We start from the raw sequence: 22,967 nt of genomic DNA, 5'->3' as shown, positions 1-22,967 counted from the left end.
TTTAAACGTACACTGAGAGAAAAGTACAACAAAAACACACTTAGAATTACAAAAATAAACTTAATCCGGGGACAAGGAGAGTTAACTAATAGGAACAAAATGACTTTTGCAATTTCTATTAGTTCTTGCAATTTCTATTATCTGTTTGTTGAAACTATATTTGGGATTACTGAGCTGTTTGTAGAAATAAATAAACTTTACAGAAATAGTGAAATGTCCATAATTATTACTAAAACTTCATTTTTTCCCCCAGTACAGAACTGTTTTTTAATTCCTGGTGATGATTTTTCTGTCAGTGTATTTATTATTTAACCTGAATACTCAATATTTTTTTAATTAAATAAAAATTTACAAATTTACCGCTTCGGGCAAAATGGTCTCGTATATTATGACTTTATGACCTGATGACTGAAACCTGAAACTCAACATAATATAGTTACGCTTTCATTACCCGACTTCGCGACGCAAAGGAGGGTACTTCGTTAATGCACTTAAACATTTTCTAAATTGAGTTATTCATTTGCTCTTATAAAACATCATGGCTGTAAACAGATTCGGGCCTAGCTAGGTTTTCATGCCTAGTGCGTGCCTGGTTCATTGAACCAGTGGTTCAAGTATGCGATAATAAGGATAAGTATGTATGTAATTTATATTTTTACTACCAAGTTTGTGCAAAGTTACCATGATCGGAATATATCAGAACAAGGTAAAATTGCCTCAGTTACATTAAGTACATTAATTAATCAAAAGCTAACGTTCCAAATTAACCAGCCGATAGTTAAAAAAGCCACCTAACAAGCCTCAGGAAAGTATTAACGGCCCCGGTTAAGTGTGTCAACTGGCGTACACCTGTGACCCGGTTTTGGCGACAACACGGTGGATTTGCATGATAATATGTTTGCGGAACTTGGCGTGGCGAGCAGGAAGCGAAGGGTGCTGCCGTTGTCTTGTGGGGCTATCCGCAGATGGTCTAGAACGCAAAATGACTTAAGTAGTGTCTTGTTTTGCCTAAATCGCAAACGGTCTAGAACGCTAAATGCTCACATTATTTTTTCCGTTTCATCTCAACTTTATAGCGATGTCGACGGAGCCCCGCTTCCACTGGGCTCCTATTCCGTGCTGTCCTATTTTGTACTGTGCTGTGTTGTTTGTTGTCGTGCTATTGTGTTTGTTTGAAGATACCTAACGAACCTAACCTGCCTATGTAAAATGTGGTGATATAAAAAGTGGGCATTTGGCGTTCTAGACCGTTTGCGATGTAGACTAATTGCGATTTAGGCAAAACAACACACTAGTCATTTTGCGTTCTAGACCATCTGGGGATAACCCGTCTTGTGCTGCACTTTTTCAATTTTTATCATTTTATATTATCTCAGGAATCTGGGATATGGCATAAGGAGGTGAGGAAATGAAATAGGTAATCATATCACAGAAATCATTGTGTGTATTTTTACGCACACTAAAATATTATTTTTATTTTTGAAATATTTACTAAGTACTCAAATGTCTTCTCCAAGTATAATTGTAATGTGTCTATAAGAGTTACCCACAATTTAGGCCATAGTTGTGTGATATGGATCAAAATTTCAGACTAGTAGTTAAATCGTCTTTCATTTCTATAAAATAGGTACCTATTTAATAAAACTACATTCATTTTGAGGTTAATGCCAGTAGGATCGGAGTTATCGGTGACTTTCCTATTAAGTAGGTACCTTGGTACATTCAGAATTGAAACTTGTCCCTAGTGTCTATCACAAAAATAGGTAATGCCTTTGGGGGATGATTTGCTGTCAGTTGTGTTGCATAATGCCGGTTTTTGGATCCTTGAGTGACGTCGGGCCGAGCAGCTCTCGCTGGAGGGTAGCGGGATCCGAGGCACGGTCTTGCCGGTGGCCGACCGCAGGAAGTTGGGGGCCCAATTGTACGACAGCCACGTGCGAGAGGCTGCCCCGCCACCTAGCGAAAAATCCTGGAATAGCTCCACCGTGCCAGTTGGCGACTGGACGGGAGGACCCGGTGGGTTATTTCAGGGGGGCTCGGGCGTCCCCGCAGTCTCCAAGTGAGCTCCTCATTGTCCGGATTAGCTCAAGTGATCCAATTGGTAAACGCAACACCTCGACAGGCATTTTTTCACCCATCCCACACTCCACAAATATGAAAACAAAAAGAAAAAAGAATAGGGTTAAACACCGGCTGCACTTCCTCCCATTGAAAGTGCACCTCACCAACATCAGGGGGTTGCACTCAAATATCGATCCGGTCCACCACCATCTTGAAACCGAAAAACCGCACCTATTCTTTTTGACGGAGACGCAAATCAAAACCCCAGCGGACGCGTCGTACCTCAACTACCCAGGCTACTCACTGGAACATAAGTTCAGAGCACGTGCTGGGGTCTGTGTGTACGTTCGCGATGACATTTGCTGCAAGCGTCTCCGTTGCTTTGAGGCTGCCGGGTTTTCCACTTTGTGGATTATGGTCGACTCGGGCTCAGAGAAAACTCTGTATGCCTGTGTCTACCGATCGCACAGCGGAAACCAGGAGACAACTAGGCTCTTTGACCACCTTACTGAGATGGCAGATAAAGCCCAACAGCGGTACCCCGCGGCTCAACTCGTATTCCTTGGGGACTTTAACGCCCACCACGAGAAGTGGCTGTTCCCGTACAAGAATACTTGCCACGCTGGGAGGGAAGCGCGCAAGTTTGCTGTATCCCTAAACCTTACCCAGCTGGTAAATGTTGCGACGCGGATACCGGATGTTACTGACCATACACCCAATTTCCTTGACCTTCTGCTGACAACTGATCCAGACAGGCACTCGGTTTCGGTCTCAGCTCCGCTAGGATCGTCCGATCACTGTCTGGTGAAATCCGTGTCGATCCACTCTCCTCCTGATCTCTGCCCTAGGGGCACGAGGAGAGTATGGCGATACGAGTCAGCGGACTGGGATGAGATGCGGCATTTCTTTGCGTCTTTCCCCTGGCAGCAGGTCTGTTTTTCTTCGGGTGACCCCTCGTGTTCTGCTGAGGCTGTTGCGGATGTGATTCGGCAGGGAATGGAATATTTCATTCCGTTCTCCGACCTATCGCTCGATCACAAGACCCGAGCATGGTACAATTCGGACTGTGCTCGAGCCGAGGCTCTTAAGCAGTCTGCATACCAGGCTTGGGTACTAGCCCGCGATACCAAAGCTGGAGCACAGAGGGTTCGCGCGAAGAAAAAAGCCTTTAACTCAGCTGCCAAGTCCTGCAAACGGGTGCTTCGAAAGGCTCGATTCGACCACGTCAGTCGAATAGGGGCCAAACTCGCCTCCTACCCTCCTGGTAGCAAGCGGTTCTGGTCCCTGTCGAAAGCGGTCGAATCCAACTTCTGCCGACCCACATTGCCACCTCTGCAGAAACCTGATGGGACACTGGCCCACTCCGCGACAGAGAAAGCTAACTTGTTTGCTTCTCTGTTTGCGAGCAATTCACGTCTAGATGCAGGCTCAAAACTTCCACCTACGCTACCTCATTGCAGTTCCTCTATGCAGAGAATTGCTATACATCAAAAAGAGGTACGCCGAGCTCTGCTGAATCTTGACGTGAATAAGGCCAATGGACCAGACGGTATACCTGCACGTGTACTAAAGCAGTGTGCGCCTGAGTTGTCTCCTGTACTGACACGCCTGTACCGCCTCTCTCTCCAAACAAGAACGGTGCCGAAATCCTGGAAGCTTGCAAACGTGCAGCCAGTACCCAAGAAGGGTAGTCGTGCTGATCCCTGCAATTACCGACCAATCGCCATTACCTCCATGCTCTGTAAAGTCATGGAAAGGGTACTTAACGGCAAACTGCTGGCATACCTCGAAGCAAATGATCTGCTCAGTGACCGTCAATATGGCTTTCGCCGAGGTCGGTCTACTGGGGATCTTTTAGCGTATGTCACGCACTGCTGCGGCGAGGCCATCGAGAGGAACGGTGAAGCGCTTGCTGTTTCACTGGACATCTCGAAGGCCTTTGACAGGGTTTGGCACGCAAGTCTCCTTAGCAAGCTTCCTGCTTACGGCATCCCTGCTGATTTTTGTAGCTGGCTATCTGATTTCTTGAGTGAACGGTCGATCAGAGTAGTTATTGATGGCTGCTCTTCGGACCTCATGGCCATTGACGCCGGTGTTCCTCAGGGGTCTGTTCTCTCCGCAACCCTTTTCCTGCTCCACATTAACGACATGCTGCAACCCAGCATTGTAGGTTATGCAGATGACAGTACGGTTGTTGAGAGATATTTGGCTAGTGCAAGGGACAGCAGGGAGGATATACGTTCACAGAGAAAGGCCATGGTTGAGCGAATGAACTTGACCCTTAGTCTCGTTTCCCAGTGGGGTGATGACAATCTGGTCACGTTCAATGCCTCCAAAACGCAGGCGTGTCTATTTTCCGCTAAACGGAGTCCATTCGACCTGACTCCTTCTTTCCGGGGTGCATCTGTACCTATTACCGACAGCCTGGAACTCCTCGGCATGGAGCTGAGTTCAGTCCTCGGCTTCGGCAGCTTCATTGAGTCTAAAGCACAAACTGCGGCCAGAAAGCTGGGCGTCCTAAATAAGGTGAAGCGATACTTCACACCTGGACAGCTTCTAACACTTTACAAAGCTCAAGTCCGGTCGTGTATGGAGTATTGCAGCCACCTGTGGGATGGCTCAGCTAAATACCAACTCGCCGCTTTGGACTCAGTGGAGCGCAGAGCCAGGAGGATGATTGGCGACAAGAAGCTAACGGCTAAGCTTCAGACTTTGGCCCATCGGCGGAAAGTCGCCAGCCTGTCGGTATTCTACAGGTTGCACTTCGGGGAGTGTGCCCAAGAGCTACACGAGCTCATTCCACCGTCCCCATTCTACCATCGGACTTTTAGACGCACGGCCGGTTTCCATCCTTACTTGGTAGATATTCCGCCAATTCGCACTAAGCGCTTTGCTTCTACTTTCCTTATGCGCACTGCCAAGGAATGGAATTCCTTGCCGGCGTCTATATTTCCGTGCTCTTATAACCGGGCAACCTTCAAATCAAGAGTGAACAGGCACCTTCTGGGCGAGCTCGCTCCATCGTAGGCCACGTCTACGCCTCGGCTAGTCTGTGGCCATGAGTAAACCCATGCATAATAAAAAATAAAAAATAAAATATATAGTAGCCAGTAGGACATCTTTTTAGAAACTAATAATTTTCATTAAAAATAAGTAAGATAATATACATTATTTTAGGCAAATGAGTAAATGAATAATAATCGTAGATCCCTGCCACCGTGTCCGCTACGCCGTAGCCGTAGTACTACGCCACTAATGAATTCCAAACAACGCGCTACGCCGCTCCGCGTAAACAGCAACGCCGACATTTTCTCACATTGTATTTTAGAGTTTCGTCGGATTTTCACCGGATGACAATGGGAGATGCTAAATTGTGAAAATCTATGGCTCTGCTTAGTGCCAGTTGTAGTTTAAAAATCTGTATCAGAATATTCCTTGCCAACTCCCTGCAACAGTAATAAACGCGGGGATATTTAAATTCGGGTACTCCATTTTCGTCCCATTTATACCTACATAATTGAAATTCTATAAAAAAGATTAGAGCTTCTATCGACAATTGCGGTCACTGCATATGGACTGTATCGTTTGTAATAAATACAGATAAAACCCCCAGATTATACCTTAAGAACATAGTAATACAAAATAATACACCCGTCAACAGTTAGACCCTGGCCCCTGTTTCACCAACGTGACAGGTGCGACGAATTGTAAAATCACTGTTGCTGACGTCACAGGCATCCATGGGCTACGGTTACCGCTTACCATCGGGCGGGCCGTATTCCTGTTTGCCACCATCATTGTATTATTAAAAAAAACTTTATGATATCGGAAAAAAACAGATATTTCTCTTGCCAAGTTTATGACAATTGTCACAAGAAACACTACAATTGTCACGAAATTCCGACATATAACTCATTACCTGTCAAGAATTACCTACAATTCTTCTAAATCTTTGACAATTGTCAGAAACTTCACAGGAGAAATATCTGTTTTTTTCCGATATAATAAAGTTTTTTCAAATAATACAATGATGGTGACAAATAGGAATACGGCCCGCCCGATGGTAAGTGATAATCGTAGCCCATGCATGCCTGTGACGTCAGCAACAGTGATTTTACAATTCGCCGCACCTGTCACGTTGGTGAAACAGAGGCCTGGTCTAACTGTTGACGGGTGTATTATTTTGTATTACTATGTTCTTAAGGTATAATCTGGGGGTATTTTTAAGCCATATCTGATATAAGAAGGTTTTACATTTATTTTATTTTAGGGACTTTATGATGATTTTAATACCGTCTAGCAAATGTAATTTGGACAAGCCTATCAAGCTTAATTTGAGACTATTTCACCGATTCCTTGGTACGATTTAAAGAAACAAAAGGTTAATATGCTGCCAAAATATGCCATCTAAGTGTCCTTTTCATGATTGCTCAATTGAACATCCACAGAATAAATGGGGTGAATTTTTATCTTTACATGAAAACTACTTTTTATGCAACATTCCCCTCAAATTTCTGACGCCAGCGAAATGAGGGAAACAGCTAAAAGAATCTACCGAAATCCAAAGCCTAACGGACATTCATGGCGTTGAACCATGGCTAGAACAGGTCGATAGAAACGCTCCATGATGGTTATATTGTATACCAAAGTCGGGGTTGTCGTAAGTAACATGCCATATTCTCTAAAAGGCCACCAAGCACAGATCCAAAACTTTTTTTCCAACTAAAAGAAATGATTAGATTATGCCCAGATGTTTCGCTTTACGAATCATATGTAATTGCTGTTTACATAGTACGATTTTTTTTGGGTAATATCTCGTCTTATTCGCAAACCGTAAATTTTCTTGTAGTATTTGTCCAAAATCGTTGTAGTTACTCGGGAGGATTGGGTAAATATTGTCCAAACCATATGCTTTACGTGATCTCCCAGGACGAAATGTTACTTATTATTAAAGCACTAATTAAACTATATGTGTAATTTTTTCATAAAAATATAATACCATAAAAAACGGCTAAGTAAAGTTGTATTCATAATAAACAATACAGTCCTTATGGTAAAAAAAAACGATTGAAACAATACCTCTCAGATTCATTGCTCAATAATCAGTCAACATATTCCGAGCGTTTTCTCGGCTTTTTGCCACTGCTACAGAATATATAATAATATCTGTATCTAGTACAGAAGATTCACTCTCTTAACAAAACGCGTCTGTTACGATTAGGACAGATATGACCGCTAGGTGGCAAGAGCGCCACACGCGGCTTACGGCTAGCCACCAAAATTGGTGTGGGATGGATGTACTTGTAGCCACCTGTTGCAAAGCGACGAAATCGCGGAGTGACGAAACGAACCCCAGCCTTAACTCTACTTATCTAGACGATGACGGCCCAATAATACCCCAACATTCACCCCTAAATTAAAACACTTGAAAGTTTTCCAAAACTGAATACTTACCATAATTGAAGATCCTAATTCTAACCTTATCAGGACCAGGGCTCCATGCATGTGTGGCTTATCTTACAAACTAAATTGGCCAGGCTTGTGATCAAGTGGTAGGACGCTACATTGCGAAGAGAAGTAACTCAGGTTCTTTAGAGAGAGAGAGGCATATTATTAAAGCAAACAACAGAATAGATTTTAAGGCATTTATTAACTGAAAAATTGATTTTATATTATTTTGATTGAGAGGTTTTGTTTTAGTTTAAATGTTTTAGTCCCTAAGAAGTTGCCTGCCTCGACTTATCCTAAAAGCCTCGACCATGGGTTCGTAACCTACATAAGCTGGAAAAGTACCCACAATAAAAACCAGCGAGCCTATCAACGCGATTTGTTTTAAGACGAAACGAAAATCTAAATCTCATACTAAAAGACTAAAATCTCTGAATAAATTCAAAGCTATTGTACAAAAAATTTGCAAAGCTAGGTGTCCCTACTAAAAATGAATATAAACAGAATCAATTCATTTGAATTTCTTTGACGTGAAGGCTTGCAGAAGCGAAGGTTCCACGACCGCATAAACCCTGTAAATTATCTAAGCAGTAGTATTCTGACAGACAATGCCTAAGTTTTACATGCTTCCTTTTACAATGTATACCCGCAAACAAAACCAGATTAAAGCCCATACATAAATACATACAAATAAATTATAAACTGTTCAAGTTTCAATCATTATTTATAAATGGTTTTGAACACAGAATGCAGGAGAGGTTCTCTAACTCCCGCAGACCTTCGGCTTCGCTCAGCTATCCGATGTTCACCATATCATAAAATCTGAACAGGATTTTGGCATACTTTCTTACGCCAGGCCTTATTCTCTTGTCAAGGCTTCATTCTAATTTTATTCACATTTTATAAATCACTCAATTTTTCTTGAGCTAAAGTACATTATTTTTCATTAATTCAGTATCAAATCTCTTTAGAATCAAAATTTCCTTGTTTAATATCAATAGCACATAATTTCATATTGCCATAGTTGAAGCTTTTTAGTTAAGGTCAGAAGATCATAGAAAACAATTCAATTGCTCAAAGGTTATCTGGAAGAGATAAGTTCGCCTTTATACTAATGATCAATGTTATTTTTCCTGTTTTGTTTTGATTTTTGTACAATAAAGTGTTTTTCTACTACTACTACTAAAACAATAAAATTCGCATTGCCAAAATATTCTAAAATAAAGACCAGTATTAAGTTTTTCAAATTAAAAGAAAACACAACTTTATGAATTTATAAACACTCACCCGGAGAATTGAAGGCTTCTTTGAGGTGGGTAGCTCAGGATTCCCTGGACCCCGCTCTGATGCTCGGCTACCTGGCCCTTGTAGCTCTGCAAGCAGCTCCCGTTGCCCGAAGTTGTTCGGAGAATGCCCGCTAGGGCTCAGCAGATACCTCTAGGGCTCCTCTGGACTCCAGAGGCGCCGCCGTAGATCTTCGTCGACTCCACTCCGCTGAAGGTCTTCTGTCTGCTGTGGCTGGCGTCCCGGGCTGCGCAGGCTCCGCTAGGGCTCCGCTTCGGTCCCTGGGGCTTCTCTGGATCTCTTCCTTCTTCTTGGTTCTTCTCCTGGAGCTCTTCTTGGTTTGGCTGCTGTAGACTGAATGTATCTCCTAGGCTTTTGGCCCATCTATTTATACCCCCTAAATTTTGGTATTATTTTGTTTTGTTCGTAACCATGGTTACAATCGTCGACTTCGTCACCATCGTCACCATCGTCGCCTAAAATATCTTTGTACTCTTCTAACAACCACAACATGCATTTTTTTTAGCTAGGGAGTGCAAGCAAATTTGAACTTTATATATATGAAATTAAGGTCCATTTTTCAATGACCCCGTATACTGCAAATTTTCCTATGAGAATTGTTTTTCTTACTTTTTACAATAATTGCTAGTTTTCAAGTGATTTTTTAAGCTAAATTGGATGTATTTATTTTTTATCTACGATTTTCAATAAATTTCTTCCATCAAAACTCTATACTTTTGAAGTAATGGACAAAAACAATCTAACATTTTATTTGCATGTTTATGTGGAGTTTTTTAGTATTTCCACTCTTATTTATGGCTAAAACTAATTCTTAAGCTTATAATCTAATTTACTATGGCATTATTTAACAATACAAACACTATTTTCATGTTTTTTTTACAACTGAACTTTCCTTGCAAAATTCCATTAGTACTAGTAAAAATGTGATCTTTTATTAATTAAATGTCCCATTTTTATATACAATATGCTTTATAAATTGACTAGAATACACTACTCTCATACTTCCAAATCCTCCTGGTCTCACATTGGCATACAAAATTAGATTTTCTTGGTCTATATTCGTACATAAATACACTCAAGAATTATATGCAAATTTTAGCTTTTAAGACATTATAAAATTTCAATGCCTTACTTAATTACATTCTTCATAAATGAATCATGATATGCTTCTATAATTTTAACGATTATTAGCAAGAATAGGTTCTCATTTTTCAATTTATTTGCTTATTCCATATAGTATGTATATTGAAAATATTTATTTTAATGGATCGACCAATTATTAAATTCCTATGTACCATACACATATAATGACTCATTTTACACTGAAATTATGTATTTCAGTTCTCTAATTTTGTAGTAATTAACAAAATTAAGTTTTTATTTTACTAAGCGAATACTAATATTGTCATACTTAGCCATAAGTGATGTCTACAATGTCTTATGTAAACCATATATCTTTCTATCAATTTATTTATGTTTACAGTTTATTTAAAACATCTCTACATACAAACAAGCTTATAATTAATTAGTTTAATGATGACAGAGAACATTATTTTTTAATAAATTTATTTTTCTCAATAATTCCTTTCTATGTAAAAACATCTTTATATGTAACTAAATGCCCATAACTTTGATGAACGAGCACAGAGGTCATCTGTCTCGTTTCAGTGAGCCACGCCTGCCACTGCTAGCGAAGGGAGCATATAACCACTCGGCAATCTTATCCCAACAATTGTCACATCCACGATTTTTTCTTGATTTTCTTGTAAACATTTTCCAGGTCACGGTCCCGGTCCCGGTCGCGGTCCGTGACGCCGAGCGCGTCGCCGCCGCCGATGCCCGCGCCGCCCCCGCCGCCCCCGCACACGCTGCACCCCGACAACGCACTAGGTAACGCGCTGGCTCGTTTGGCTGTTGTCGACCAACCTGGTTTGTGTCTTCCCTTGTTGTATGCACGTCGGCACCAACGCTGAGGCCACGAGACGCACTCTCCGTTTGATTTGCTAATGTATGGCATTCAGCGTCTGCGTTGAGCGTGTGCGTTTCATGGCCCTGTAACACGTCGCCGCTTTTCCCCGCACACTGTCCAACCTGGCGGCCTAGCCAAGCTGACAATCGATATCGCTTCGCCATCGAATCGCTTCGTGTCTCTCCATCACTCTTCCATATTAGTGCGACAGTGACAGTTGCGTTTCGATCGCTACGGAGCGTAAGCGATTGGCATGTTGGCTACGTGGCCTGACAACGCACTGAGTAACACACTAACACGTTTGGTTGTTTGGAACCAACCTAGTTTTCGCCCATGTTGATGTAGGTACAACCTACTGGTTTGCCGTCGGAAAGTTTCCAAATAGCAAAATTTTCACGTGGAAAAATTCTCATATTTTTGCATGAGAATCGAAATTTTCCATTTCCCAAATGCAAGTTTCCGTCGTCCCCTGTAAAACTTTCCTCTTTCCGAGAATTTTCAAACTTTTTAACATACACTGAAATATGGCGCGACCGCCTTGTTCCCCGCACGCGTTGGATGCCTACATCGCACTATGTAATGGGCTGGTTAGGTTTGAACGTTCCCACCACAGTCCACACTGTACCCCGAAAACGTACTAAGGTAACGCGCCAGCTCATTTAGTCGTTGTAGACCAATGAAAGAAGAGTGCACGCAGCGGAAATGATAATGTTGAGATGGATGTGTGGAGTGACGAGTAGCTAGATCAGTGCCCCAAACGCGTTAGTTCCGCGTAGCATTATTCCCGATCGCATTTTTCCCCACTCGCGTTAGTTCCGGGCTCCTATTTCTGGGCGGTTTGCCCTTCGGGCATCTGAAGCTACCTAACGAATCTAACCCACCTAACCTATTGATTTAGTGTAACGTCCATGAAAAGTGGGGAAAAATGCGACCGGGAATAATGCTACGCGGAACTAACGCGAGTGGGGAAAAATGCGATCGGGAATAATGCGGAACTAACGCGTTTGGGGCACTGATCTAGCTACTCGGAGTGACGAGAAAGGATCCGATTAAGAAGTATATAAGAGGAAGTTTGAAAGTAGCACCAGTAACGGAGAAGATGAGGAGTAGTAGGTTAGCGTGGTATGGGCATGTAATGAGGAGGGATGAATACCAGTCCATATAGGCAAAAGAATGTTAGGGATAAATATTGATGGACGGAGAGCGGATGGCAGACCCAAAAAAACGATGGATGGATTGTGTGAAAGAGGATATGAGAAAGAAAAGGAGCTAGTGCTGAGGTGATGAAAGACGGAGGAGAATGGAAGAGAAAAACATGTTGTGCTGACCCCACATTACGTGGGATAAGGGCAGGGAAAAGAAAGAAGAAGGACCAACCCGGTTTGTCTCCGTATTGTATCAGAAAAGAATAGCACCACCCCATCTCGTCCCGTGGGTGTCGTATAAGGCGACTAAGGGAAAACTGGCGACAGATATGCATGTGAGCAAGGCTCGCCCGTATCCTTAGCGGGGTCCTTGCTCAAAAGAGCTGTGCGCGCGCCAAATCGAAAAAAAAAACATATATTTACCTACATCAGTCATCGCCTTCTCCCTCGCACACGCTTCACCCAACACGCATTAGATAATGCACTGAGGTAACCCAACACGCATTAGATAATGCACTGAGGTAACCCACTGGATCATTACTGTCGTGGTAGAAACTGCTGTGCCCCCATTTCGTTGTACCTATAAGCTTTATATTTTTGGTGTTGATAATATTTATGTTTTCTATGATCCAAATAACTACCCTAAACGTTCTAGTTGTGATCATTCTGCCTTCTCTATGTTGAACACTGGCATTTAATTTTTAGGAGAATTTTTCCTTCTTTATCAAATACATTTTTAACAGTCTCAAATACTTCATAGAAAATAAAACCTTCAATTACCTATGTATCTTGATAATAAACTATTGTAAAATTTGTAAACTCCAATTGAATACACATTAATCATTTTGTGACATCACGAACTAACACTAGAACACTTTACAAATTATGTTTTAAACGTGCATGGCTGTTAGAGCACTCTTATACAGTACCCTCAGTGATACTCTTCGCAGGTCGCGGGGCGCTAAGCGCCGCGGGCCGGCAGCTGAGCGACCACAGCAACAACCGCGAGTCGTCGCTGGACGACTCGGGCGTCGTCGACGACCACGACGACGGGGAGCACACGTCCGACGACCAGGCGCCGCATCCGCATCCGCATCCACATCCGCATCCGCATCCGCACCCGCATCCTCATCCTCATCCGCGGCGGGCTCACGTGCAGTTGCCCCCGCCGCCGCCGCCACAGCCGCCTACTATGCTGGCTTTGATGCCACGGGTAAGGACACTTCATTCATTTTTCGAAATCTTTTCATAATAAATACCTATTAAATCTTATCGACCTTATCGTACTTACTTAAAGCACTCAACGATAAAGGTATAAATAACTGTATTGACTCGCGATACTAAATATTTGGAAAAGAAACATTTTTAACGACAGGTACTGCAGAAATCCATGTATGCCAACCACGTAACCTGAACAATATCTATAGTATATCCTACATAATTCCTCTTAATACTAAAGATAGCGTTATAACTTATGATTCATTATTGTTTCTAATATCATGGTGGTGCGATGCGATGTACATAGGTATGAAACAATATTAATAATGAGAAATTTTTATGGTACTTTACAGGAACCAGCACAAACACAGCCACCCCAATCAAAGCAGAAATCGTCAGACAAGAAAAAAGGGGACAAGAGCATCCAAGAGAAGTATCCGCTGAACCCGGACTACCTCAACCAGATCGTGGTGCTAGGTAAAGAAATTCATATGCTTACTGCACAGCTTCTAACCCTGGAGAAATGTGTCTTGCCATCTTTTGTATCAACAAGTCAGTTCATCAGAGAAGTTTTACGTTAGCAAAATCTTCCTGATATTTACTTCTTTCTACTGCTTAGTATCTAATAATAAATGACGTATTTGAGTATTAGATGGCACGACACAAGAACACTTATTCCCAATTGGCACGGCTTCTCTGGAGCACAGGACAAAGTTAAACGATGCTGCAATAACAGAATGAATGCTTACACCAACAACTAGACAAACAACAAAATACACGACATGCGCTGAAACGACAAGAGCTGACTATAAATTACGTAGATTAGCATTAATTATGTAAGATATTTCTGGTTCTATGCATGGTATATTCCTTCTATACCTACTTTTGAATCTGCCACGTTTGAAATAAACATCTAGTACATAGGCTATTCTATGAACTTTCGACGCTTATGTTTCTTGCAAAATTATCTTTTATTCGAAAACAGTGTACAGACTACTCCCGCGTATTTTTCTAAATTTCTGTAGTGATCTACAACAACTTCTACACTTCTAACTTTATAATTGCTCTATCCTAATCTAAGTCTCATTTTCAATTTGATGATTATTTCATTTTGAGCATCTTTTTCAGAATATCGCTCACACATCTGTTTTCTAAATCTTGAGCAAACGGTTTTTTATAAGTGAAATCTTCAGAAGCTAGACGAATGTCCAAGAAATCTCACAAATTGGTTTCATGGTCATTCTAACAGTTTCATATACAGTTGGCAACAATTTATTTAAATGATTGGTTTGCATAAGCCTTCAAATTCAGACCAGAGTTTTTGCCAAATTCATAATTTAAGTAGTCACGCTAAGTTACCTAACGGCAATTTCGCTCTGTTTCAAATATCTGAATAATAACTATATACATAAAACTGGCATAATCAGAGCTGAAATAGCTGTCAAACGGCTGGTAATCACCATTAGCTTCACTTCTCGACGAGGTTCGACCTCGTTGAGCATTTGTTCGACACTATTGCAATCTCGCTTCTACCTCATTAATATCGTCAGGGGCGGACTGGCCATACAAGCGCGCGCCCGACCTCCCCCAAGCGGAGACGACGAAAATTAATGAGCTCAGTTTATTGGCAGCCACGCACAAAACTCATATGGGCAATTATGAACAAAATTGCACTTACTTCACAGGTTAGTAAACACAGACGCATTTTCTATACCCCAGTCCACCCCTGTTCCCCACAGGAAGACTGCAGGGTAACTGCGATTGGTTTTGCTATCATCGTCATTATCGGAGTCGCATGCGAGACCGATGAAGAAATTGTCAGGAAAGCACTGAAACAGAGGTAGCCACTTCAATGTTACGAGATGTTTCCTATCCAAACTTTCAGGCATAATAAAATATACTAACAATATTCTGAATATGTGTGTTTGATAATTTCTTCACGCAACTCTTCTATGTGATTCTCTTCCCGTAAACAAAATTATAACAATTACAATTTGAGTAGCCACAGACTTTCACTTCACTGGCAATTGCACCGATTAGACACAGACTGTGCAAAATTTTACCAATTGGCGTGTTTGTACCGGTACCGTGCATTTTTCTGCATTATCCTCTTAGTCCCGATCTATCGCTTTTAAATGCATGCCACGTTCAGTTATAGACACAATTTTGGAATCAAAGCTTTGCGTCCGACTTGAAACTGCTTCGTTATGCTTTGGCTTCTTGATTGTTCCAATTTCTACTTGTTTATATGAATGTAATTATTGATGTTGAGTCTTGCTGTTAGAAGTTGACTAATTAGAACATTGTTATCGCAGACGAACTGATGGACAGAAACTGTGAATGCTGCGTGACTTGCTGTATTGACTACGAGGGCTGGCTGCAGTTTCAGAACTGTCTGTACGGCATTGTGAAGGACCCACTATTCGAGTTGTTCATAACAACGTGTATAGTTCTCAATACGCTGTTCCTAGCATTGGAGCACCACGGCATGAGCGAAAACGTTAGAAATGTATTAGATATAGGAAATAAGGTATGGTTATCAGATTTAATGTCCTCTCTTTGTCAAAGCATTTCAAGTAACTAAATGTTTTAAAAGTTCTTTTCATTTTTGGAATCTTTTTTTTGCCCTTTTCAATCCTTGAGATGTAAGCCTCCTTTAATTTTTGCCTTTTTGTTCTATTTTGTGCTCTTTGTACCCATTTTGATCCAAGCTGTTCTTTTGATGTATCTTTACGCGTCTAGAAATCATATTAACATTTGATTTGATTCCAGGTGTTCACGTCAATATTTACTTTAGAGTGTATAATGAAAGTGATGGCGATGAGCAAGGATTTCTTCGCCTGCGGCTGGAACATATTCGACTTGATCATAGTGTCGGCCAGTCTGCTCGATCTCATATTTGAGCTTGTTGACGGCCTTTCTGTACTACGGGGCCTTCGCTTGGTAAGAATTAATTTTAAATTAGTTCTAGTTTTTATGAATAATCAAGTAACCTAACCTACGGTCTACGGTAATGGTACAGTCACGCTCCGTGATTGTTACGCCATTTAAGGTTCTAGCTAAATTGGACTTTCCATAGAGTAAATATGGAAAACCCAATTTAGCTAGGACCCTACAAGTACAATGAATCAAAGCTGTTTGAAGTATTCACACAAACTTAAAAGAAGCAACGGGAAACAGAAAATTGAAACGGAAACAGACATGTAGGAATTAAGAAAAGAAACAAAGAAATATAATTAGAAATGTGAATAAATTTCATTTATTTGTTTCAGTTGCGTGTGTTAAAGTTAGCTCAATCGTGGACTACAATGAAAGTGTTGTTGAGTATTATAATATCGACAATCGGTGCTCTCGGTAATTTGACGTTCGTGTTAGTGATAGTTATATACATATTCGCTGTTATCGGTATGCAACTGTTCTCTAAGTCGTACACACGCGAAAAGTTCGAGCCGGACGATGTGCCCAGGTACCACCCAAAATCTGGTTCCACACCAGTTTCTTCAAATTTTTTATCTTCTTCTGAACTGCACTTTTCTCCTTACACTTTACTAAATGTCTCTACTTTTTCATCCTTCATATTAAATATATCTAATGCTATATGTACTTCAACGTCTGCCTTATTTATTTCACATACATATTTACATTCAACATATTATTCCATACATTTGATCTCTCCTTCTGTATAAGTAATTGTAATATGCGTGTTTAAGGTGGAACTTCAATGATTTCTTCCACTCGTTCATGATGATATTCCGGATCCTATGCGGCGAGTGGATCGAGCCGTTGTGGGACTGCATGCGCGCCGAGCAGGAGAACGGCGCCGAGAGCTGCTTCTTCATCTTCCTCCCCGCTCTCGTCATGGGCAACTTCATGGTGCTCAACCTCTTCCTTGCCTTGTTGCTCAACAGCTTTAACAGCGAAGAGCTTAAAAATAAGAAGGAGGTAATCAAAAAGGTAAAAAGACTCTTTTATGCGATCACCGCACCGGCACTACACCGCAAATGGCACAAATTTTGTAGGAGCACAACATGCTTTAAAGCTGGGCGATGACACGCGCGTGAGAGAGGACACTTTTTACACCGCAGCCGCTTAAGTTAATGCACCATCCGTATTTCAAACCATCTTACTAACTGGTTTGTTTCGACCGTTTTCAGGAAGTAGGCGAGGATTCCAAGCTAGCTAAAAGTTTCGATAGAATACGTTCCATAGTAAGAAAAAAAGGTTTTCTTATATCAAGAAGCAAAGAGACTGAAAAGAAATCTAAGTTAGAAGAGCTAGTTAACGAGTTTATGATACAAAACCGCGCGGCGCAGAAAAAGGCGTCGATACCTAGCGAACAGAATGCTTACTTTTCCAATGTGCAGGAGACTACGGTCCTGTTTCCTCACGACAATATCTATAGTCATAGTTACCAAGAAGCGTTAAACAGGTATGTATAACACAACTAACGCGCACTACTTTCCGACTGTGAAAAGTGAGTGCTTATACTACTAACCCACTACTAACATTTTCAGGCCAGTAGTAGGATTTGACTACCCTACTCTATTTCAATCCGGAAACAACTTCAATCACGGTAGCCAAGAAACTTTAAAAGATGTAAAGGACTTTGCAATAGAACATAAAATAACTAGTATTCGAGAAGATTCCAAAGAGAACCTGGATGACTTGTCTGTAGCGACGGACCAGGTGAACGCGCAAAGGTTATTGAATCAAATGTCTTCGGGATACCATACTCAGCCTTCAGAGACAAAAGGTAAAGAACGAGACAAGCATGCTGTTTCATTTTTAGAGTACATGTACTTCATTCGCTTTTTGTTACTTTTCAGATGATAACGAGCAATACGAAATGGCGCATATGTCCACTAGGACGACACCAGAAAAATCTAAGAGACAAGGAAGGGAGCCACCAAACGTTTCATGTAAGGAATCTGGCAAAAGACCAGAAGACGAAGACATGAAGCGTCCGTGGCAAACTTTGGTCTCTTATGTAGATGAATTAACCGTAGGTGGGAGAAAAAACTCCAAGGGGCAGTACGCTGATGCAATGGGAAATTTTCCGGGATTCGGGACCCAGAAAGAGGAGAAAGTTCCACAAGATTGTTACCCGGTTCAGTGCTACGATTAGTAAGGAATTCCTCTATGACTGAAATTAAATATTTTTATTACATCAATTTGAACACCACTTAACATTTTTTTTTCTTTTAGCTGTCCTTGTTGGGATACATGTATCAAAACAAAGATGGGTCAGCGATGGATGGTATTCCGTACATTCGTTATGCGGTATGTCGACACACCAGCATTTGAGTGGTTCGTCCTAGTACTAATTTTCGCATCTAGCATAACCCTTTGCTTCGAAGACATACATCTCGAAAAAAACAAGCCGCTCAAGAAAATTCTTTACTGGACAAATCTCGGCTTTTGTATGATTTTCGTAATTGAAATGTTTCTCAAATGGATTGCGCTGGGGTTTTTTCGATACTTCACGAGTTTTTGGACGTTGCTGGATTTTACTATAGTTTTTGTAAGTAACATTAATCAAATTATTAATAGAATCCTACTTAAGGTTAAATGCTATGTTATCATTTTTCTTTTTTTCTTTCAGGTGTCAGTGTTTAGTTTGTTAATAGAAGAAAATGAAAACTTGAAGGTGTTAAGGTCGCTCAGAACTTTGCGAGCACTGCGACCACTGCGAGCAATATCGAGATGGCAGGGAATGCGAATCGTAGTAAACGCATTGATGTACGCAATACCCAGTATCTTCAACGTGCTACTTGTCTGTTTAGTGTTTTGGTTAATTTTTTCCATAATGGGTGTGCAATTTTTTGGGGGAAAATTCTACAAGTGTGTCGACAGCGAAAACCGGCTATTACCTATAGCAGTAAGTATTACTAGATAATTATTTTTTGTTATTACCTTGGTTAGAAAATTATCTAGTTAACAGGTAAAATTTTAAATTAAAATTCTTTCAAAATTACTTTTTTTCAGGAAGTGAATGATAAATGGGAGTGTTACTATAACAACTACTCTTGGGTGAACTCCAAAATATCGTTCGACCATGTAGGTATAGCGTATCTGGCACTTTTCCAAGTGGCTACATTCGAAGGCTGGATGGAAGTGATGGCGGACGCCGTAGACGCACGGGGGGTGGACCTACAACCAGCCAGAGAAGCTAACCTTTACGCTTACATCTATTTTGTAATATTCATAGTGTGTGGATCGTTCTTCACTCTTAATTTATTCATAGGAGTTATTATAGATAATTTTAATATGCTTAAGAAAAAGGTGAGTCTATTTGGAACAATTTTGTCAAATCCATTATTCTGCAGTTATTAAGAGTCTGTTTCTAAATCCTTTTTCTTTGTTTTAGTACGAAGGTGGAGTCTTAGAAATGTTCCTGACAGAAAGTCAAAAACATTACTACACAGCCATGAAGAAACTTGGCAGAAAGAAGCCCCAGAAAGTAATAAAAAGGCCAAGGAATCAGTTCCTTGCGATGTTTTACGACTTGTCAAACTCGCGACGTTTTGAAATTGCGATTTTCGTACTTATATTCTTGAACATGTTGACGATGGGCATAGAACATTACGATCAACCACATTCCGTTTTCTTTATATTAGAAGTTAGTAACGCGTTTTTCACTACAGTATTTGGATTAGGTAAGTTTACAATCTCAAATCTTTCAAATTATGTATTTGTATACATAATAAATTATACTGTGTCAACTACCCCCCTTCACAGATGCTATTTCTACGTTGTTTGCCCTTCCTATATCTAATTCCTTCCCTTTAATTTCAGAGGCAATAGTGAAAATAATAGGGCTCCGCTACCACTACTTCACGGTTCCATGGAACGTGTTCGACTTCCTGCTCGTGCTAGCGTCTATCCTCGGTATCCTCATGGAAGACATTATGATAGACCTGCCGATATCCCCCACCTTACTCCGGGTAGTCCGCGTGTTTCGTATAGGGAGAATTTTAAGACTGATTAAAGTGAGTATTCTTGGTTCACCGTACTTCAGGAACAGAGAAAAGGTACTTGTAGGAACAGTTCAGCAGATCGCCGCTCCCAAACATTACCTACTCTTTTAAAAGCTATGTTTAAATCAGGAATGGAACAAGCATTCTCAGAAATATAAGCGTAACGTTTCATCACTGATTCGACGTCACTGATGAAATGTTTCACGAGTCACTTGAAAATTAGCACACTTTATCGATATAAGACCTTTTATCAGATGATAGAAGCGAAACATGTTCATATACTAAAGTTCAAGTTAGTTTGGCTGCTATCAGCCAAATCGAAAATTTGCACCATTGAGTTACCTACGTTGGAGCTTTGGAGTATCTCATTTTCATAAAGGCGGTTGGCGAATAAGATAACCATAAAAACGGACAAAATAGTGTTTTCCTCTTTAGTAACATCTGTCTTAGTTGCAGCAAGCATCCGATTTCACAAAAAAACTTTTTAACTTCCAGGCCGCTAAGGGCATTAGAAAGCTGCTATTTGCGTTGGTGGTGTCCCTGCCCGCGCTCTTCAATATCGGCGCGCTACTGGCGCTCATCACGTTCATCTACGCCATCATAGGCATGTCCGTGTTCGGCCACGTTAAAGAGCAAGGCGCGCTAGACGATCTCGTCAACTTCCAGACCTTTGGGAGGAGCATGCAGCTGCTTTTTCGGTAAGAATTTTATTCTTTTCTCCGGTTGTCGTCAGGGCAGATTCAGGGAGACATACACCTCAGCAGTGATCACTCTAGCTTCAGCAAGATAAAGCTGTTAAATCAGATTTGGGGTTATAGTGGTGGTGGTAACCGATCGGATCTGCGGCGGGTTACCTGCAGTAGAAAAACCGCTCTTAACTCTTCCATTATCTACAGCCGTAAGACGGTCGGGTGACGCCCGACTGATTAGTAACCAATCGCACAGACGTATATTCAGCATAGTACCTTACATAAAATAGAGTCCAAAACAATAATTTATAAGTCTTTTCCTTTTCCAGTCTCATGACGTCAGCCGGCTGGAACGACGTTCTAGAATCATTAATGATTACACCCCCCGACTGCGAATATGGCGACCACGGCAACAATGGGAACTGCGGAAGCCCTCTCCTCGCCATCACCTACTTCACATCCTTCATCATCATCAGCTACATGATTGTCATTAACATGTACATCGCCATTATTTTGGAGAACTTCAATCAAGCCCATCAAGAAGAGGAAATAGGAATAGTTGAAGATGACTTGGAAATGTTCTACATCAGATGGTCTAAGTAAGTGAATTTCATAATTCATAATAATTTATTCGCACAAAAAGGAGCTTCAATAACTGGTCCAGTACAGTAACTATAGGTACTTTTGATTTTGAACTACATCTGTTTTTCTTCAAATCATCCATTTCTGACAAGAGTATTAGATAATAAGTAACTTAAGTTGTTTATTTCCAGATACGATCCACACGCAACACAGTTTATAAGTTTCGCTCAGCTCTCAGATTTCATCGCCTCTCTGGATCCACCGTTAGGAATACCGAAACCAAATACAGTAGCGTTAGTCAGTTTCAATCTCCCCATTGCCAGAGGAAACAAGATCCACTGTCTAGACATTCTTCATTCGTTAGTCAAACATGTCCTCGGCCACGTCGAAGAGACAGACACCTTCAGGCAATTACAGGAACAGATGGATATCAAGTTTAAGAAACAGTTTCCAACGAGAAAGGAACTGGAGATCGTTTCGTCTACTAGGATATGGAAGAGAGAAGACAAAGCCGCTCGAACGATACAGCGGACGTTTAGGGAGTATATCAAGTAAGACGCTCTAAATATAATATATGTTGAAGCAATATCTGGCGAGATTCTAACGATTTTTTAATTTTCAGACGAAAGAATCGTAGTCCTTCAAATGAGGAGGAGAGTACAAAGTGGTCGCCTGGCGGTGGTTGGGGCGGTCGCCTCAGCGCTTTGCTGCACGTCCGAAGAGGGTCGCACGCGTCGACTAGTCGGAAATCCTCTCGAGCTTCCGACGCTTCGGACCTGAGCGAGTTAGGAGGGGCTTGGCTTAACCTGCCCCTCCTACTCCTGCCGGGGGCCACGCCTGGTGACCAGGTAAACGACTAACATAAAAATCAACCTCTGCTTTACCGCACATATATAAGTTTCTTTCGAAAAACCACTTTCGTTTCTGACAAGACTCTACCACAAGGCGGATATAATATCAAATCACTGGCACGCACTGACACAGTCACTGTTCGTACCTGCGTCGCACCTAGAAATTAAACGTCGCAAGAAACGTGCGAACACAATCATGGACAGTCTAGTTTACGAAAGTTTTGTATGTGCGCTCATAGATAAAAAATAAAAATATAGGACTACATATCGCTTTTCTAACAATAACAAATCATCCCCAATAGACCTTGTGGTTAGGCTTGTGGGGTAGATTATCTAGCTTGGGTATTCGTTAGGGTATAGCAATGATAGTGAGTGTTGTGGCCAGGTTCCGAGCGGGTCCGAATCGGCGCCGCCGCGGCGTCGCTCGGCGTACGGTTTGCCGCTATTCCTACGACACCAGGACGCGGTGGATGAGGACGGCGGGCCCAAACGCGCAGGTTCATATGTAATGTTTTGCTTTCCGTGTCTCCCTCTATTAGACTCGATGCTTTCTAACACCCACTTGGAAGTGGTTAGCGCTTTATGTAGTCAGATTGAATCTGAGCTGCAGGCAAGTAAGTCTAAATTACATTTACATTCTTGATGTTCACAGACCGACAAGTACTTTCGACATTGTTACTCTCATGCAGACCATAGCGCGCTCTATCTCAATATTGTAATCA

General features: G+C 41.4%; 1 protein-coding gene across 6 annotated transcripts in view; it reads left to right on the top strand.

Annotated features, from left to right (window-relative positions):
- The window catches only part of LOC134671827 (sodium channel protein 60E-like), a 110,303-nt gene that overhangs the window by 83,219 nt on the left and 4,117 nt on the right, over positions 1-22,967 (top strand). The window contains exons 7-28 of one of the 6 annotated variants that reach the window (XM_063529662.1): positions 10,595-10,704; positions 12,864-13,141; positions 13,500-13,623; positions 14,697-14,831; positions 15,462-15,676; positions 15,919-16,089; positions 16,419-16,612; positions 16,857-17,100; positions 17,301-17,575; positions 17,661-17,899; positions 17,973-18,065; positions 18,153-18,270; positions 18,352-18,667; positions 18,749-19,024; positions 19,132-19,428; positions 19,514-19,802; positions 19,942-20,135; positions 20,619-20,821; positions 21,142-21,411; positions 21,586-21,945; positions 22,017-22,242; positions 22,631-22,742. In XM_063529662.1, coding sequence (XP_063385732.1) covers positions 10,595-10,704; positions 12,864-13,141; positions 13,500-13,623; positions 14,697-14,831; positions 15,462-15,676; positions 15,919-16,089; positions 16,419-16,612; positions 16,857-17,100; positions 17,301-17,575; positions 17,661-17,899; positions 17,973-18,065; positions 18,153-18,270; positions 18,352-18,667; positions 18,749-19,024; positions 19,132-19,428; positions 19,514-19,802; positions 19,942-20,135; positions 20,619-20,821; positions 21,142-21,411; positions 21,586-21,945; positions 22,017-22,242; positions 22,631-22,742 — 4,739 coding nt within the window. Of the gene's footprint in view, positions 1-10,594; positions 10,705-12,863; positions 13,142-13,499; positions 13,624-14,696; positions 14,832-15,461; positions 15,677-15,918; positions 16,090-16,418; positions 16,613-16,856; positions 17,101-17,300; positions 17,576-17,660; positions 17,900-17,972; positions 18,271-18,351; positions 18,668-18,748; positions 19,025-19,131; positions 19,429-19,513; positions 19,803-19,941; positions 20,136-20,618; positions 20,822-21,141; positions 21,412-21,585; positions 21,946-22,016; positions 22,243-22,630; positions 22,743-22,967 lie in introns of all 6 variants that reach the window. The other 5 variants (XM_063529661.1, XM_063529660.1, XM_063529659.1 and 2 more) reach the window with 5 other exon arrangements.

The sequence above is a fragment of the Cydia fagiglandana genome, chromosome 16 (assembly GCF_963556715.1).
Source record: "Cydia fagiglandana chromosome 16, ilCydFagi1.1, whole genome shotgun sequence".
NCBI classification, from domain to species: domain Eukaryota; kingdom Metazoa; phylum Arthropoda; class Insecta; order Lepidoptera; family Tortricidae; genus Cydia; species Cydia fagiglandana.
This window is presented reverse-complemented; position numbering and strand designations above follow the sequence as displayed.